The following is a 19,183-nucleotide window of genomic DNA, read 5'->3' as shown; positions in this document are numbered from 1 at the left end:
ACCTAATACCACACATTATTATTTAAAAACCTCCAAAGAGGACCCCTCCGTTATTGCAACTTCAATCCTACTTCCTTCACGACCCCGCCTCCCTTAGCACAGAGCCCTTCGCCTCTGAAGCCCCCTAACTCCCTCCTCCTCCCCCGCACAACAGAGAGACAAATCAGCGGGTTTAGCTGAAGTTGGGGAGAAGCAATCAATCGAATTTATTGAGCTCCTATTGTGTGCACAGCACAGTACTAAGCGGTTGGGAGAGGACAGTATAACAGTGTTGGTAGAAACGCTCCGTGTCCACGGTGAGCTGACAGTATAGAGGGGGAGACAGATATTAAGAGAAATAAATAAATTACGGGTTCTTAAGTGCTGTGGGGCTGAAGGAGGGGTGAATAAAGGGAGCCAATCAGGGCGACGCAGAAGGGAGGGGGAAAAGAGGAAAGAGGGCTTGGTCACGGAAGGCCTTTTGGAGGAGAACTTCCTTCAATAAGGCTTTCAAGGTGGGGAGAGCGATTGTCCGTCAGGTATGAAGAGGGAGGGTGTTCCAGGCCAGAGGCAGGATTTGGGCCGGGGTCGGTGGTGAGATAGACGAGGTTGAGGTGCAGTGAGTAGGTCGGCATTTGAGGAGCAAAGTGTGCGGGCCGAGTTGAAGTTACGAGAACAGTGAGGTGAGGTAGGAGGGGGCAAGGTGATTGATTGCTTTAAAGCCGACGGTGAGGAGTTTTTGATGGCGAGTTGGATGGGCAACCATTGGAGGTTCTTGAGTGGGCAAACATAGACTAAATCCCTCCTCTGTAAATCCACCCCTTCTGCCTGTGTATGTGACCCCATCCCTTCATACCTTTTAAAGCACTCGTCCCCTCCCTTCTTCTTTCCTTGACTACTACCTTCAACTCGACACTTTGTAATGGCTTCTTTCAAACATGCTTATGTATCCCCTATCTTAAGAAAAGAAAACCCTTTCCTTGACCCCACGGCTCCCTCCAGTTATTACCCCATCTCCCTTCTACCATTTTTCGCCAATCTTCTTGAGAGAGTTGTTTACAACCACTGTCTCCACTTCCTCGCCTCCAATTCACTCCTACATCCTCTCCAATCCGACTTCCACTCCCTTCACTCCACAGAAACAACCCTCTCGAGGTAACCAGCAACCTTCTTCTCGCCAAATCTGACGTCCTGTACTCTACCCTAATCGCCCTAGATCCAATGGCTGCCCATTCACCTTCGCATCAAGCAGCAACTCCCTACCATCAACTGTAAAGCACTCAATCAAATTTCCCCATCCTACCTCACCTAACTAATCTCCTACTACAGCCCAGCCCGTACATTCCACTCCTCTAGCGCTAGTTTACTCTCTGTGCTCCGATCCCATCTGTCTCTCCACTGACCACTTTCTTATGTCCTCCCTCTGGCCTGGACCTCCCTCCCCCTCCATAAATGCCTGACCCCCGCCCCCACTCTCTCCACCTTCAAAGCATTGTTAGGGTCACTTCTCCTGCAAGAGGCCTTTCCCAATTTAAGCCCTTCTTTCCCTCGCCCCCTCTCGTTTCTGAGTCATCTACAAAGGAGCATGGCTCAGAGCTCGGGCCTGAGAGTCAGACGCTCTTGAGTTCTAATTCCTGCTCCGTCACTTGTCTGTTGCGTGACCTTGGGCATGCCACTTACCTTTTCTGAGCCTCAGTTACCTCATTTGGAAAATGGGGATAAGAGTGTGAGCCCCATGTGAGACAGGGACTCTGTCCAACCTGATTAACTTGCTTCTATCCCAGTGCTTAGAAACGTTTTTGGAACATAGTACGTGCTTAGCAAATACCATAATTATTATTACCATCTGTAAAATAGGGATTGAGACTGTGAGCCCCACGTGGGACAGGGACTGTGTCCAACCCGATTTGTTTGTATCCACTCCAGCCCTTAGTACAATGTCAAGCACATAGCAAGCGCTTAACAAATTCCACAGTTATTATCATTATTATTATTACTACTTCAGGGAGCAGTCACTGGCAGGCCATAAGTAGACACGCAGCTTGGTTTAGGGGGCCTACTAAACGCCTCCTCCCTTTTGCCCACCCTTGAGTGGGGGAAGTTCCCGGCCCCTGTCACTTTGATTCATTGATTAATTGAGGATCTGCTGATCCGGTATGGGCAGGGGTCAGGGTGCTTGGACTGCCTGGAGCGGGGGTGACCTCTTGACTTGGGGGAGTGCTTAGTATAGTGTTTTGCACCCCGTAAGCTCTCAATAAATAATTTTAAATGAATGTGAAGCCAAGCCTCAGGGCTGGACAACGAAGAGCTGGGGATGCGTCCAGAAGAAAGCAGGCAGCTTCTTGGAAGGTCCCGGGGGACAGGAACAGGCCCGATAGGTTGAGGGAGTTGGCATGGCCTAGGGTCCCTTCTCCCGTCCGGTGAGCCCCTTGCCCTTTGTGGGGGGCAGCTTGTGCCAGCCTCCCTGAGACTCCTCCATTGTGCGGATCCGGGATAAAAGGAAGCGGGTCTGGGCTGGCCTTCGACGCCGCAGCAGCGATGAAGTGTCGGGTTCTGCTGTGCGTCCAGCTGGTCGCTTCTCGGGCCAAGATCTTCCAAATATGCGAGCTGTTCAGGGTGCTGAAAGCAACGGCCTGGGCAGATACCTAAGAATCACTCCGTCCAACTGTGAGTTCGCTTCTCCCCTTTCATTCAATCGTATTTATTAGCGCTTACCGTGTGCAAAGCACTGCACTAAGCGCCCTCAGGCTCCTCCTGCTGCCTCTATTTCTTCCACACCCCCCGCTCTCTCCTGTCTTCTTTCTTTCTCCTTTCCCTCCATCCTTCAACCACTCATTCATTCACTCGTATTTAGTGAGTGCATACTGTGTGCAGACCACTGTATTAAACACTCGGCAGAGTACAATACAACAATAAGCAGACAGATCCCCTGTCCACAATGAGCTTACAGTCTCTTTCTCTATTCCTCCTGACTCCACTCTCGGAGGCTGGAATCCCCCTCGCCCTGACCCCGTTCTCCAACATTGTCCTATAGGGGTTTGTACTGCATGCTATGCAAGTCGTTATAATACTTGCCTCCTGATCTCCCCTCCGGGATGCTGGTGGGGTCAGTCCCCCTGGCGGACCCTCATTCTGCAGTGAATTATACTCGGTCAAGCGCTTGGGAGAGGACAGTGCAACAGTGTTGGCAGAAACAATCCCTGTCCACGGTGAGCTGACAGTCTAGAAGGGGAGACAGATATTAAGATTACTAAATAAATTACGGGTTCTTACATAATTGCTGTGGGGCTGAGAGAGGGGTGAATAAAGGGAGCCAATCAGGGTGTGGCAGAAGGGAGGGAGGGAAAGAGGAAAGGAGAGTTTGGTAAGCGAAGGCCTCTTGGAGGAAATGTTCCTTCAATAAGGATTTGAAGGTGGGGAGAGCGATTGTCCGTCAGGTATGAAGAGGGAGGGTGTTCCAGGCCAGAGGCAGGACTTGGGCCGGGGGTCGGCGGTGAGATAGAAGAGGTTGAGATACAGTGAGTAGATCGGCATTGGAGGAGCGAGGTGTGCGGGCCGGGTTGTAGTACGAGAGCAGCGAGGTGAGGTAGGAGGGGCCAAGGTGAATAATTGCTTTAAAGCCGATGGTGAGGAGTTTTTGTTTGATGCTTAGATGCTAAGATGCTAAGATGCTCCAGCACTTAGAACCGGGCTTGGCACATAGTAAGTGCTGAACAAGTACTATGATGATATTGGTAATCATAATTATTATTATTAATAAATACGATTGAATGAAAGTTAGGCTTTCAGCCCTGCAGCAGTCCTGTCTGTCTCTGCATCATTCCCAGGTCCTTCTGACTACCAAGCCCATGCTCTATCTACTAGGCCAAATGACTGAAATGCTTACTGGGTGCAGAACACTGAACTAAGGGCTTGGGAAAGAACAGTGCAACAGAGTTGGCCGGAAACATTTCCTACTCACAATGAACTTGCAGTCTCGAGGGGGCGACAGGCATTAATATCAATAAATAATTGATCATTGTGGTATTTGTTAAGTGCTTACTATGTGCCAGGCACTGTACTAAACGCTGGGATGGATACAACCTAATCTGATTGGACAGAGTTCCTCCTGGGGCTCACTGTCTTAATCCCCACTTTACAAATGAGGGAACTGAGGTCTGGAGAAGTTAAGTGACTAGCCCAGGGTCACAAAGAAGATAGGTGGTGTGTCCAGGATTAGGACTCAGGTCCTTCTGACTCCCAGAGTCGGGTTGTATCCACTAGACCACTCTGCTTCTCTACTATATAATCTATTGATCTGTACCTAAGTGCTGCGGGGCTGAGGTGGGGTGAATATCAACTGCCCACAGGGCACAGATCCATGTGGGAGGAGGGTTGTTGCTTTCCTCACTTTCCTCACCCTCAAGTCCTAACAGGGTGTAGGGGGAGGAGTAGGGGGGCACAGAGACACTCATTCATTCATTCTTGCTTGTGCAGAACACTGTACTAAGCGCTTGGGAAAGGACAATACAATGATAAACGGACACATTCCCTGCCCACAACGAGCTGACAGTCTTGAGAGAGAGACAAAATTTAAAGACATAAATAAATGAGACATTCTCATAAGTGCTGTGGGGCTGGGAGGGGAGGTAGATCAATGGAGGAAGTCAGAGAACACAGAAGAGAGTGGGAAAAGAGGAGAGGAGGGCCTTTGTCATTCATTCATTCATTCATTCATTCATTCAATCGAATTTATGGAACACTTACAGTGTGCAGGGCAATGCACTAAGCACTTGGAAAAGTACAGTACAATAATAAAGTGTCACTATCCCTGACCATAATGAGCTCACTGTCTGGGGGTGGGAGGGAGACAGATAGCAATACAAATAAACAGACCTGAATGCAAATAAATATAATTACAGCTAGATACATAAGTGCTGTGGGGCTCGGAGAGGGGGAAGAGCAATGGGAGTGAGTCGGGGAGAAGCAGAAGGGAGTGGGAGATGAGGAAAAGTTGGGTGTAGTCTGGGAAGGCCTGTTGAAGGAGATGTGCCTTCAGTAAGGCTTTGAAACTGGCGTGAGATGGGGATTCAATACCTGTTCTCTATTCTATTTAGACTACGAGTCCCATGTGAAACCTGATTATCTTGTGTCTACCCCGGGACTTTTCTACAGTGCTTGGCACATAGCAAGAACTTAAGAAGTGCCACAAAAATTAGGAATACAAGCAGTGTGGGCTAGTGGAAAGAACAGAGGCTTTGGAGTCAGAGGACCTAGGTTCTAGTCCCAGATCTGCCACTTATCATTTTTTGAAATGATATTTGTTAAGTGCTTACAATGTGCCAGGAGTGGTTCCTAAGCGCTGGGGTAGATAATAGCTTGGACACAGTCCCTGTCTCACTTAGGGTTCACAGTCTTAATCCCCGTTTTACAGATGAGATCACTGAGGCACAGAGAAGTGACTTGCCCCGGGTCACACAGCAGACAAGTGACAGACCTGGGATTAGAACCCAGATCCTTCCGACTCCCAGGCCTGTGTCCTATCCACTAGACCACACACTGCTTCCCTGCTGTGAGAACTTAGGCAAATCATCTGGCTTCTCTGGGTCTCAGTTTCCTCATCTGCAAAATGGGGAGTCAATACCTGTTCTCTCTCCTACTTAGACTGTGACTCTGAGACTACGACCCCTTTTATTTACCCCAGGGCTTCGTGTGGGGTTTGGCACATAGTAAGTGCTTAACAAGTACCTTCATAATTGTTGTGTTGTTGTCATTTGTGTGGTATTAAAATGAAGCACAACTGGAGAAGGAAGTAGAGGTATGGAATTTGAGAGTGATTTGTGTGTGTGTGTGTGTGTGTGTGTGTGTGTGTGGTTTGGCAACAAACTCTTGAAGACGCAGAGAAAATGTCACTAATTGGAGCGTACAAAACAATTTAAATTGGGGTTTTTCTCATTCTCTGTCATCTATTTTAATGTTTGTTTTGCTCTGTAGATTGTGAGCTCCTTGTGCACAGTAATCAATTCTACCAACTCTTCCATACTGTTCTCTTGTAGGTACTTAATACAGTGCTCTGCACACGTAAATGTTCAAAACTTCCACTGATGAAAGTCAACAAAGACCTTTTTCTTGCCCAATCCAGCGGCTTCTAACTCCATCTAACTCCATCTAACTCTAACTCCATCGTATTTATTGAGCACTTACTGTGTGCAGAACACTATACTAAGGGCTTGGGAGAGTATGACATAACAGAGTTGGTAGACCTGTTCCCTGCTCACAACTAGCTTATAGACTAGAGGGAAATAAATGATAAGGCCAGAAGCCTAAGAAAATTTCACCCTGACTCTTCTCCGGCCCCCAAAGGTGGCTTCCCCTTGCAAGCATGAGCATTTTATCTCAGCTCTTTAATCCTATGCCCACAAGATATTTACTCCAATAAATTACATCCTATTCCTCCTTGTTCTCTCAGCTGCCTTCGACATTGTGGACCACCCCCTTCACCTGCAAACACTGCCTAACTTTGGCTTCACCAACACTACTTCTCCTCCTGTCTCGCTGGCCGTTCATTCTCAGTCTCTTTCGCGGGTTCTTCCTCTTCCTCCCACCCCTTAACTCTGGGGGCCCCTCAAGGTTCAGTTCTGGGTCCCCTTCTATTCCCCATCTACATCATCTCCCTCAAAGAACTCATTCGCTCAAATGACTTCAACCCCCATCTCTATGAAGACAATTCCCAAATCTCCCTTTCCAGCCTAATCTCTTTCCTCCTCCACAGTCTCCCATTTCCACCAGTCTTCAGGAGGACTCCACCTGGGTGGCCCACAGGCACGTCAAATTTCACATAACCAAAATAGAACTCCTCATCTTTCCACTCAAACCCTGTCCTCCTGCTGACTTGCCCTTCACTGTAGACAGCACCACCTTCCTCCCTGCCTCACAAGCCCATAGCTTTGACTTTATCCTGGACTCATATCTCATTCTACCAACTTATTCAAACTGTCACCAGATCCTGTCGGTTCTATCCATAAAACAGCGCTAAAATCACCCTTTCCTCGCCAATAAAACCACCACTGGGCTGATCCAAGCACTTATCCTATCCTGCTTTGAGTATTGCATCAACCGCCTTGTAAAAAGTGAAAGTACCCAAAATGTACATTCTTGAGCAAAAAGGAGTGTTCCGAGGATGGGTGCGATATTAAAATGAGGCATAACCAAAGAAGGAAGTAGATGTATGGAGTGTCATAAGGTTTTTGTGTGGTTTGGCAAGAAGTCGTTTGCAAACAGAAAGAAATCACCACTGTTTGAAGAGGGAGAGTTTAATTAAACTGTGACCTTTCTCATTCTCTGTAATATATTTTCATATCTGTCTCTCCCTATAGACTGTAAACTTCCTCGTGAGTAGGGATCACATCTACCGACTCTACTGCATTGTGCCCTCCCGGAGACTTAGATTGTAAACTCAATATGGGTAGGGAATATGTCTGTTTATTGTTATACTGTACTCTCCCAAGTACTTTGCTCTACACATAGTAAACGCTCAATAAAAACATCTAGCTGACTGACTGATTTATTGTGGCATGTTCTGCATATTGTGGCATTTTTTGCCAGTACTCGATAGTCATAATTATCAATCAATTGATGAATCGTATTTATTGAGTGCTTACTGTGTGCAGAGCACTGTACTAACTGCTTGGGAAAGTAAAATGTAACAGAGTGGGTAGACATGTTCGCTGCCAGCAACTTACGTACAGTCTAGAGGGAGAGATGGACATTAATAGAAATAAATAAATCATGAGCATGGACACAAATGCTATGGGGCTGAGGGAGGGTGTAGGCAGGGAATGTGTCTATTAACTCTGTTCTATTATACTCTCCCAGGCGCTTAGTGGAGTGCACCACACACAGTAAGTGCTCAAAAATATGACTGATTGATTGACTAAAAGGGATGCAAAGCCAAGTAATAAAATCTAAATGCTTACTGCAGAGCACTGTGCTATGCATTGAGAAAAAATACATAGATGGGAATGACACACGGTCCTTCTCCCTCAGGGGGCTCTCAATGGAAGAGTGGAAATGAGAAAAGGCCCTGAAGACAGGCACATCGGGAATGAAGAAACATTCAAAAGCAGTACACATTATTGCACAAAATTAAAACAAAGTCACAGAGTGTTATGCTGGAGAAGCAAATAATGCAATCGATTGATGGATCGATTGGTTGAAAAGGCCTAGGTTGACCCTACCCCATGGTTCTCTTGTAACTGGATTCTGCAAGCTCCCACAGGGGCTGAAAAGGGATCATATTTGAGGGTTTTGGGTGCTACCCTGGTGGGTCTGTGACACCCCCACGAACCAAGCAGTGAGCTCAGAAATCTGGCGGGGGGGTGGGATGGGAACATAATCATGGAGGCCGTGCCTGAGAATCAGAAGGACCTGGCTTCTAATCCCTGCTCTGCCACAAATCTGCTATGTGACCATAGGAAAGTCACTTCAATTGTTTGGGCCTCAGTTACCTTCATTTATAAAATAGGGATTAAGACGGTGAAACCCCTGTAGGACAGGGACTGGGTCCAACCTGATTAACTTGCATCTACCTTGGCACTTGGAAGAGTGTTTGGCACATACTTAACAAGTAACAAAATTATTTCTTTTTATGTACCATTCCAAATGGGGGTCAGCTCACCTAATGGCCACTGGAAGTCCTGCACTTCCTAAAGGTTATGGGAGTCCCGGCTGCTCTCAACGATTCCAGAGGGGACCAGGGAGGGGCTTTTCCTCGGGCTCCAGCTCAGCTTTCCCCTTCCTAGAATAGCTGACAAAACTGGGATGCAACCTGGTCTGGCAGGAACAAGTAGTAGTTCTGAGAAAATCCCCAGCCACTGCGAATGGGGAAAGAATGGGATGGATGGAAGGAGCCTTTCTTGACCCTGAGTGAAGATTCACCAGATGCCGGCCCACCATTCCCACTGGATGCTATGCACGCACACACACACACACAGACAGACAGACACACACACACACATACACACGCGCGCACACACACACACACACACACACACACACATACCCTTGCTCCCCCAAGTCAAGGGGTCGCCCCAGGCCTACTCCATCCTCACAGACCCCAAACCCTTGTCCGAACTGGGGCTGCTGGGGCTTCATTCAATTCATTCAATTGTTCAATCATTCAATCATTTTTATTGAGCACTTATAGCATGCCGAGCACTCTAATAGCAATAATAATAATGATGGTATTTGTTAGGTGCTTGCTATGTGCGAAGCACTGTTCTTAGCTCTGGGGGATACAGGGTAAATACGTTGTCCCACGTGGGGCTCACAGTCGTCTTCGTCCCCATTTTACAGATGAGGGAACTGAGGCACAAGGAAGTGAAGGGACCTGCCTAAAGTCACACAGCTGACAAGTGGTATAGTCAGGATTAGAACCCATGACCTCTCACTCCCAAGCCCTGGCTCTTTCCACTGAGCCACGCTGCTTCTCCTAATGGTATTTGTTAAGTGCTTACTATGTGCGAAGCACTGTTCTAAGCGCTGGGGGGATACAAGGTGATCAGGTGGTCCCATGGGGGGGCTCACAGTCTTCATCCCCATTTTCATTCATTCATTCAATCATTTTATTGAGTGCTTACTGTGTACAGAGCACTATACTAAGCGCTTGGGAAGTACGAGTTGGCAACATATAGAGACGGTCTCTACCCAACAGCGGGCTCACAGTCTAGAATGGCGAGACAGACAACAAAACGAAACATATTAACAAAATAAAATTAATAGAATAAATATGAACAAGTAAAATAGAGTAATAAATATGTACAAACATATATACGTATATACAGGTGCTGTGGGGAGGGAAAGGAGGTAAGGCGGGGGGGATAGGGAGGGGGAGGAGGGGGAGAGGAAGAAGGGGGCTCAGTCTGGGAAGGCCTCCTGGAGGAGGTGAGCTCTCAGTAGGACTTCGGACCTCATTTTCCAGATGAGGTCACTGAGGCCCAGAGAAGTGAAGGGACTTGCTCAAAGAAATGCAGCTGACAAGTGGCATAGCCGGGATTAGAACCCATGACCTCCGACTCCCAAGCCCGGGCTCTTTCCATTGGGCCATGCTGCTACTCTAAATGCTTGGGAGAGTACAATACAACCTAAACAGATTAGTTCCCCGCCCACAGGGGAGTTAATCCATCAGTGCTATTTATTGAGTCTTACCGTGTGTTAAGCTCTGTACTATATGCTTCAGAAAGTTGGTAGTCACAGTCCCTGCCCTTGAGGATTTTACCCGACCCCTCTCCCATCAGCCTTCTTTCCCAGAGGCCACACCAGTGGTGCCAGCCAGTGGTGCCAGTCAACTTCCCTGTTGTTATAATAGTAATAATAATGGTACTTGTTAATCAATCAATCGTATTTATTGAGCGCTTACTTTGTGCAGATCACTGTACTAAGCGCTTGGGAAGTACAAGTTGGCAACATATAGAGACAGTCCCTACCCAACAGTGGGCTCACAGTCTAAAAGGGGGAGACAGAAAACAAAACCAAACATACTAACAAAATAAAATAAATAGAATAGATATGTACAAGTAAAATAAATAAATAAATAGGGTAATAAATATGTACAAACATATATACATATATACAGGTGCTTTGGGGAAGGGAAGGAGGTAAGATGGGGGGATGGAGAGGGGGATGAGGGGGAGAGGAAAGAAGGGGCTCAGTCTGGGAAGGCCTCCTGGAGGAGGTGAGCTCTCAGTAGGGCCTTGAAGGGAGGAAGAGAGCTAGCTTGGTGGATGGGCAGAGGGAGGGCATTCCAGGCCCGGAGGAGGACGTGGGCTGGGGGTCGATGGCGGGACAGGCGAGAACGAGGTACGGTGAGGAGATTGACGGCAGAGGAGTGGAGGGTGCTTGGTGGGCTGTAGAAGGAGAGAAGGGAGGTGAGGTAGGAGGGGGCGAGGTGATGGAGAGCCTTGAAGCCCAGGGTGAGGAGTTTCTGCCTGATGCGCAGATTGATTGGTAGCCACTGAAGATTTTTGAGGAGGGGAGTAACATGCCCAGAGCGTTTCTGGACAAAGACAATCCGGGAGGTAGCATGAAGTATGGATTGAAGTGGGGAGAGACACGAGGATGGGAGATCAGAGAGAAGGCTGATGCAGTAGTCCAGACGGGATAGGATGAGAGCTTGAACGAGCAGGGTAGCGGTATGGATGGAGAGGAAAGGGCGGATCTTAGCAATGTTGCGGAGCTGAGACCGGCAGGTTTTGGTGACGGCTTGGATGTGAGGGGTGAATGAGAGAGCGGAGTCGAGAATGACACCAAGGCTATGGGCTTGTGAGACGGGAAGGATGGTAGTGCCGTCAACAGAAATGGGAAAGTCAGGGAGAGGGCAGGGTTTGGGGGGGAAGACAAGGAGTTGAGTCTTGGACATGTTGAGTTTTAGGTGGCGGGCAGACAACCAGATGGAGATGTCCTGAAGGCAGGAGGAGATGCGAGCCTGGAGAGAGGGGGAGAGAGCAGGGGCAGAGATGTAGATCTGGGTGTCATCAGCGTAGAGATGATAGTTGAAGCCGTGGGAGCGAATGAGGTCACCAAGGGAGTGCGTGTAGATCGAGAACAGAAGGGGACCAAGCACTGAACCTTGGGGAACCCCCACAGTAAGGGGATGGAAGGGGGAGGAGGAGCCTGCAAAAGAGACTGAGAATGAACAACCAGAGAGATAAGAGGAGAACCAGGAGAGGACGGAGTCTATGAAGCCAAGGTCAGATAGTGTGTTGAGGAGGAGGGGGTGGTCCACAGTGTCGAAGGCAGCTGAGAGGTCGAGGAGGATTAGGATGGAGTATGAGCCATTGGATTTGGCAAGCAGGAGGTCATTGGTGACCTTTGAGAGGGCAGTTTCCGTAGAATGTAGCGGACGGAAGCCAGACTTTAGGGGGTCGAGGAGAGAGTTGGTGTTGAGGAATTCGAGGCAGCGCGTGTAGACAACTCGTTCAAGTTAAGCAATTACTATATGCCAAACACTGTCCTAAACACTGGGGTAAACACAAGGTAAGCAGGTTGGACATAATCCCTGTCCCACATAGGGCTCACTCCCTTAAACCTCATTTTACAGATGATGTAACTGGGGCCCAGAAAAGGGAAGTTATTTGCCCAAGGTCACAAAGCAGACATGTGGCGAAGCTGGGATTAGAACTCAGGTCCTTCTGACTCCCAGGGCCGGGCTTTATCCACGAAGACACGCTATTCACAGTCATCCACGCTGCCGCTCTACTGAGCATGGACCCTCAGGTGGGCATAACAGGTCCCTGAGGATGAGCCCCCCAAAGCCCGAAGCTCACCCAGGGAGCTTGAACTGAGGCTCAGCACGGGGGGAAGCTGGCAGAAGAGCAGCTCCTGGACACCACAGGTCCTAACCCCCCCCCCCCCCCCGCAAATCCAGCCCCAAATGGCAACGTGGTGACACTGACCCAGAGCCACCAATGAGATGGGGAAGTTGGGGCCAGGAGAGTCTGGAGGGCAAAGAGGCTAGGGGAGGTGATGGAGATGAGCCAGAGCTTGGGACTTGCTGAGGGGTAAACCCTTACCTGTCATCTGGCAGGGAGCAAGGGGGACCATGATGTCGGGTGGAGGAAAGGTCCATGAGAAGCTGTATGGTCTAGTGGGTAGCGCACAGGCCTGGGCGGCAGAAGTTCATGGGTTCTAATCCCAGCTCGGCCAGTTGTCTGATGGGTAACTTGGGCAAGTCAGTTCACTTCTCTGGGCCTCATTTACCTCTTCGGGAAAATGGGGATTGAGACTGTGAGCCCCTCATGGGTCAGGGACTGTGTCCAACCTGATTAACTTGGATCTACCCCAGCACTTAGAGCAGTGGTTGGGACATAGGAAGCAGCTTAACAAGTACCGTAATTATTACTGTTACTATTATTATGATCTGTAACATGGTGATTGAGACTATGAGCCTCATGAGGGACAGGGACTGTTTCCAACCCGATTTCCTTGTATCCAACTCAGCACTTAGTTCCTGGCACATAGTAAGCACTTAACAAATACCACAGTTATTATTATTATTATTGTCTGTCTCCCCCACTCTAGACTGTAAACTTGCTGTGGACTGGGGATGTGTCGGTTAATTGTTGTATTGTAGTTTCCCAAGTGTTTATTACAGTGCTCTGCGTACAATGTGTTCCATAAATGCGATTAAATGAACGAATTATTATTATCATTTTCGTTATTATAATAGGTTCTGGAAGCAGTCACTGTCTGGCCATGAGCAAGGAGGCAGTTCGGGTGACTGGTGGGGGGCACAGCATGCTCCTCGCCCCCTCCTTTTTGCCACCAGGGCTGGGGGAAGCTCCTGGCCCCCATCATTTCGATTGTTTGATTGACTGAGGAGCTGCTGACAGGGTATGGGCAGGAGACAGGGTTTGCAGACTGTCTGGCTGGAACAGCGGTGACCCCTTGACTTGGGGGAGCGCTTAGTACAGTGATTTGCAGATAGTAAGCGCTCAATAAATACGATTGAAAGGAAGAATGGAAGGCCAAGCTTCAGGGCCCGGACAACAAAGATCCAAGGATTCGTCCAGAAGGACACGGGCAGCTTCTTGGAGGGCCTCAGGGGGGACAGGAACAGGCCGATCGGTGAGGGAGCTGGCACCACCTGGGGGTCGTTCCTCCTGCCCGAGGAGACCCTCCACCCTTGCCCTTGGGGGAGGGCTGCTCATGCCATCCTCCCTCCGACGCCAGGATAAAAGGAGGAGGGTTTGACGGGGCTCCCAACCCCATCCTTCAACGCTGCAGCCACGATGAAGCGTTTGATTCTGCTGTGCGTCCTGCTGGTCGCCTCTCAGGCCAAGGTCTTCAAGAAGTGCGAGCTGTCCCGGGTGCTGAAACAAAACGGCTTGGCCGGCTACCTAGGCATCACTCTGCCCAACTGTGAGTTCGCCCCCGGCCTTTCCCTTTCTCCTCTTCCATTCAGTCGTACTTGATGAGCGCTTCCTGTGTGTAAAGCACTGCACTAAGCGCCCTCAGGCTCCTCCTGCCTCTTCTGTTTCTTCCTCATCCTCCTCCTCTTCTGTCTTCTTTATTTCTCCTTTCCCTCCATCCCTCAGTAATTCATTCACTCACATTTATTGGGCGCTTACTGTGTGCAGAGCACTATGCTAAGCGCTTCGCAGAGTACAAGACAATAAACAGACATATTCTCTTCCTCCACCGAGCGTGTAGTCTCTCTCTATCTCCATTCCTCCTGGCTCTGTCCTTAAATGCTGGAATCCCCTCGCCCTGACCCCCTTTTCTCCCATTGTCCTTCAGGGCTCTGTATGGCACACCGAGAAAGTGGTTATAATACTCAGACCGTCCGCCGCCTTTCAGACGGCAGCACCAACTACGGGATTTTCCAGATCAACAGCCGTTTCTGGTGTGACGATGGCAAAACAAGTGGAGCCAGGAATGGTTGCAAAATCTCTTGCTCTAGTGAGTAGACCTCTCCCTCCTAGACCTACCCCTTGCTACCTTGTTTCTTGCCCTCCCCCCCATCCCGGGCTGCTAGTGGGGTCAGTGCCCCTGCCGGACTCTCCTCCTGAAGTGCACTGGACTCTCCCAAATGCCCTGCACACAGTAAACACTTAACAAATACGACTGAAGTTAGGCTTTCAGCCCTGCAGCGGGGCTGTCTGTCTTTGCAATATTCCCAGGTCCTTCTAAATCCCATCTGTTTACTAGGCCACATTGCTTAAATGCTTACTGTGTGCAGGACACTGTTCTAAGCGCTTGGGAGAGTACGCTACAACAGAGTTGTTTAGAAACGGTCCGTACTCACAATGAGCTTACAGTCTAGACGGGGAGAAAGACATTAATATCAATAAATAATGGATAATTATGGCGTTTGTTAAGTGCTTGCTATGTGCTAGGCACTGTACTAAGCGCTGAGGTGGATACATGCAAATCAGGTTGGACAGAGTCCCTGTTCCACATGAGAGTCACAAACTTAAACTGCCCTTTCCATCCACATGGCTACCATGTTAATACAATCACTCATACTATCCCAGTTGGATTACTGCATCAGCCTCCTTGCTGACCTTCCTAGCTTCCTGTCTCTCCCCACTCCAGTCATCACTTCACTCAGCTGCCCGGATCACTTTTCTACAAAAACGTTCTGGACGTGTCACCCAGCTCCTCAAAAACTCCAGTCGTTGCCCATCCACTTCCGTATCAAACAAGAACTCCTCTCCATTGGCTTTAAAGTACTTCATCACCTTGTCCCCTCCTAACTCACCGTGCTTCTTTTATTCCATAACCTACTCTGCACACTTCACTCCTCTAATGCTAATCTTCTCACTGTGCCTCCATTTCTCCTGGCTCACCGCCGATTCCTGTCGCACGTTTTGCTTCTGGTCTGGCATGCCCTCCCTCCTCTAACCCGACAGACAACCACTCTCCCCCACTTTCAAAGCCTTATTGAAGGCACATCTCCTCCGAGAGGCCTTCCCAGATTAAGCGCTTGGAAAGTACAATTTGGCAACAGAGACAATCCCTACACAACAATGGGCTCATTGTCTAGAAGGGGAAGACAGACAACGAAAAACAACAAGTAGACAGGCAACAATACCATCAAAATAGATAAATAGAATTATAGATATATAATTCTATATCATAGAATTTTAGATATATATTAGAGAAGCAGCGTGGCTCAGTGGAAAGAGCCCGGGCTTGGGAGTCAGAGGTTATGGGTTCTAATCCCGCCTCTGCCACTTGTCAGCTGTGTGACTTCGGGCAAGTCACTTAACTTCTCTGCGTCTCAGTTACCTTATCTGTAAAATGGGGATTAAGACTCTGAGCCCCATGTAGGACAACTTGATTAGCTTGTATCCCCCAGCTCTTAGAACAGTGCTTCGCACATAGTAAGCTCTTAATAAATGCCATCATCATTATTATTATTATTACACATTATTATTAAAATAAATGGGGTAATGAATTACCAATATACACAAGTGCTGCAGGGAAGGGAAGGGGGTAGGGGAGAGGGGCAATGGAGAAGACAGGAGGAGAAGAGGAAAAGGGGGGCTCAGTCTGGGAAGGCTTCCTGGAGGAGGTGAGCTCTCAATAGGCCTTTGAAGGGGGAGGAGAGCTAGTTTGGCAGATGTGAGTTGGAATAGCATTCCAGGCCAAAGGTAGGACGAGGGCTGGGGGTTAAAGATGGGACAGGCGAGAACGAGGCACAGTGATGAGGTTATCTGCAGAAGAGTGGAGTGTGTGGGCTGGGCTGTCAAAGGGGAGAAGGAAGGTGAGGTAGGAGGGGGCAAGGTGATGGAGAGATTTGAAGCCCATAGTGAGGAGTTTTTGCTTCACCCGAAGGTTGATAGTCAACCACTGGAGATTTTTGAGGAGAGGAGTGACATACCCAGAGCATCCCACAGGTCACAGATCCAGGTTGGGGGAGGGCTGTTGCTGTGCCCTGCTGACTCCGCCCCCTTTCCTCACCCCCAAATCTGATCAGGGTGTGGGGGGGAAGAGTCGGAGAGCCTGGGCCTGGGAGTCAGAAGGAGCTGGGGTCTAATCCAGGCCCCGCCACATGTCTGCTGCATGACCTTGGGCAAGTCACCTCACTTCTCTGGGCCTCAGTTACCTCATCCGGAAAATGGGGATGAGAGTGTGAGCTCCATGTGGGATAGGAACTGTATCCAACTGATTAACCTGTATCTACCTTATCGCTTAGAACAGAGCTTGATGCATAGTAAGTGCTTAACAAGTGCCATTATTATTATTATTATTCCCCCCCCCCTTCACTACAAGCCCCTCCTCTTTCTGCTGGTCCTTTCCTTCCCGCCCCCTCCCACCGCCACCACGGGAACGTGCCAGACTCCGCCCCGAGAGAGGGGCCTTGTCCCTCTCCAGTCCCCAAATCTCTTCCCTGAAATCAGCCGGGGGAGGCAGGGAATGGGGGAGGGAGGGAGGGAGGCCGGGGGTCGGCAGCTGCCTCTTTCCGCCTCCCCCTGCCCCCTGACCTCCCCCTGTACACTGGAAGCTATTGGTGGGCAGGGAATGCGTCTGTTGTATTGTTCTATTAGCCTCTCCCCAGCTCCGACTACAGTGCTTTGCACATAGTATGCGCTAAATGAAGATGACTGACTGCCTCTCCCTGCCCCGCAGAGCTCTTAGACGATGACCTCACGGATGACATAGCGTGCGCAAAGAAGATCGCGCGGGAATTCCGAGGGTTGTCAGGCTGGTAAGACCCCCGTCTGTCGCCCCCCATCCTCCTCCAGGCTCTCTTCCCTCCCCCCTTCTCTCTCCCCTGCCCCCGCCGAGCCCCTCCTCAGCCCAGCTTCTGCCCATTTCTGTCCGGACCCGCGGGCCCAGAACTTGTTCCGCTCGATTGGCCGAACTTGGCCGGGCCCCTCTTCCCTCCCACGCAACGATCCTGATCCTCCGCTCCTCCCCTTTGCAGGTTGAGCTGGACAATATACTGTGAGGGTCGCCGCCTGTTCCAGTACGAGTGCTAGATCCCCCCAGCCCGGAGGGCTCCTCTGCTCCCCGGGCTCAGCGATCCTCCACCGCAGACCCCCGGAACCCAGCCCGGACTTCAGCCCCGGCTCCCCGGACCCCAGCCCCGACACCCTGAGTCGCTCCTCTCGGCCTCGGCTCTGGTGGTGGGTCTATTTGTCTACTCAATAAAGATTTCTGCTTCTACTTGGACTTCAGACCCGATCACTGTGGGTGCCGGGAGGGGCTGCCCCGGGACCGGACTCCGTGGGGACGAGGGCCGGTAGCCTCTGACCAGCTCCGGATCATCCCTTGTCCATCCCAGGTCCAGCCCAGGTCTAGCCTCGGCCCAGGCGAGTCCCAGAAAGCACGGGGGGCGGCCCCGGGACCCTGTCGGCTGGGCCCAAGGCCACGGCTCGGGCCCAGAAGAGGCTCTCAGAGACCAGAACTGATGGATTGATTGATTAATAATTAATTCACTCACTCATTCATAGTTATTGAGCGCTTACTGTGTGCACAGTACTGGAATAAGCGCTGGGAAGAGTTCAATACAACTATTAACGGACATATCCCCTGCCTACAGTGAGCTTACAGGCTAGAGGGGGTGACAGACATTAACAGAAAGAAAGAAATGACGGATAAGAGCATAAGTGCTGTGGGACTGGGAGGGGAGATGAATCAAGGGAGCGAGTTAGGGCGACGCAGAAGGGAGTGGGAGAAAAGGAGAGGAGGATTTAGTCAGGGAAGGCCTCTTGGAAACGCAGCTTCCTCGGGGCGACAGGTCTGGGAATGTCGGTGCCCCGCCCTTCTCCTTCCTCCAGCCCGTCCGGAGATTCCCCCCCGCCGCCGCTCCCACCGGCTCATCCGTCCACCCCCAACCCCGGCAACCTCCAATGCATAAAGCCCGGGCCCGGGAGTCAGGAGATCATGGGTTCTAATCCCGAGTCCTCCACTTGTCTGCTGTTCGGCCTTGGGCACGTCATTTCATTTCTCTGGGCCTCAGTTACCTCATCTGTAAAATGGGGATTAAGACTGTGAGCCCCACGAGGGACAACCTGATCACCTTGTAACCTCCCCAGCGCTTAGAACAGTGCTTTGCACATAGTAAGCACTTAATAAATGCCGTCATCATTATTCTTATTATTATTACTTAGGAAGCGGTTAACTAATACCACACATTATTATTTAAAAACATCCAAAGAGGACCCCTCCGTTATTGCAACTTTAATCCTACTTCCTTCAGGACCCCGCCTCCCTTAGCACAGAGCCCTTCGCCTCTGAAGCCCCCGAACTCCCTCCTCCTCCCCCGCACAACAGAGAGACAAATCAGCGGATTTAGCTGAAGTTGGGGAGAAGCAGTCAATCGAATTTATTGAGCGCCTATTGTGTGCACAGCACAGTACTAAGCGCTTGGGAGAGGACAGTACAACAGTGTTGGTAGAAACGCTCCCTGTCCACGGTGAGCTGACAGTATAGAGGGGGAGACACACATTAAGAGAAATAAATAAATAACGGGATCTTCCATAAGTGCTGTGGGGCTGAAGGAGGGGTGAATAAAGGGAGCCAATCAGGGCGACGCAGAAGGGAGGGAGAAAAGAGGAAAGAGGGCTTGGTCAGGGAAGGCCTTTCGGAGGAGAATTTCCTTCAATAAGGCTTTAAAGGTGGGGAGAGCGATTGTCCTTCAGGTATGAAGAGGGAGGGTGTTCCAGGCCAGAGGCAGGATTTGGGCCAGGGGTCGGTGATGAGATAGATGAGGTTG

At 50.0% G+C, this 19,183-nt stretch overlaps 1 protein-coding gene across 1 annotated transcript; it reads left to right on the top strand.

The window, feature by feature from the left end:
* The first annotated feature begins 13,745 nt into the window (after window positions 1-13,745).
* Window positions 13,746-17,572, top strand: LOC119933675 (lysozyme C I-like). Its single transcript, XM_038753233.1, has 4 exons — window positions 13,746-13,875; window positions 14,254-14,415; window positions 17,092-17,170; window positions 17,390-17,572. Exons 1-4 carry the CDS (start codon window positions 13,746-13,748, stop codon window positions 17,442-17,444), a joined length of 426 nt encoding a protein of 141 aa, XP_038609161.1. The 3' UTR covers window positions 17,445-17,572.
* Window positions 17,573-19,183: the final 1,611 nt, after the last annotated feature.

Source organism: Tachyglossus aculeatus, chromosome 10 (genome assembly GCF_015852505.1).
Source record: "Tachyglossus aculeatus isolate mTacAcu1 chromosome 10, mTacAcu1.pri, whole genome shotgun sequence".
Lineage (NCBI taxonomy): Eukaryota > Metazoa > Chordata > Mammalia > Monotremata > Tachyglossidae > Tachyglossus > Tachyglossus aculeatus.
Note: the sequence above shows the minus strand (reverse complement) of the source record. Positions and strands in the feature narration are given on the sequence as shown.

Bases quoted from the DNA above. Each gene is read 5' to 3' on its own strand.
- LOC119933675 (XM_038753233.1), top strand. From the start codon at position 13,746: ATGAAGCGTTTGATTCTGCTGTGCGTCCTGCTGGTCGCCTCTCAGGCC. The intron at 13,876-14,253 runs GTGAGTTCGCCC...ATTGTCCTTCAG, and splicing joins AGGCATCACTCTGCCCAACT to GGCTCTGTATGGCACACCGA. The intron at 14,416-17,091 runs GTGAGTAGACCT...CCTGCCCCGCAG, and splicing joins TTGCAAAATCTCTTGCTCTA to AGCTCTTAGACGATGACCTC.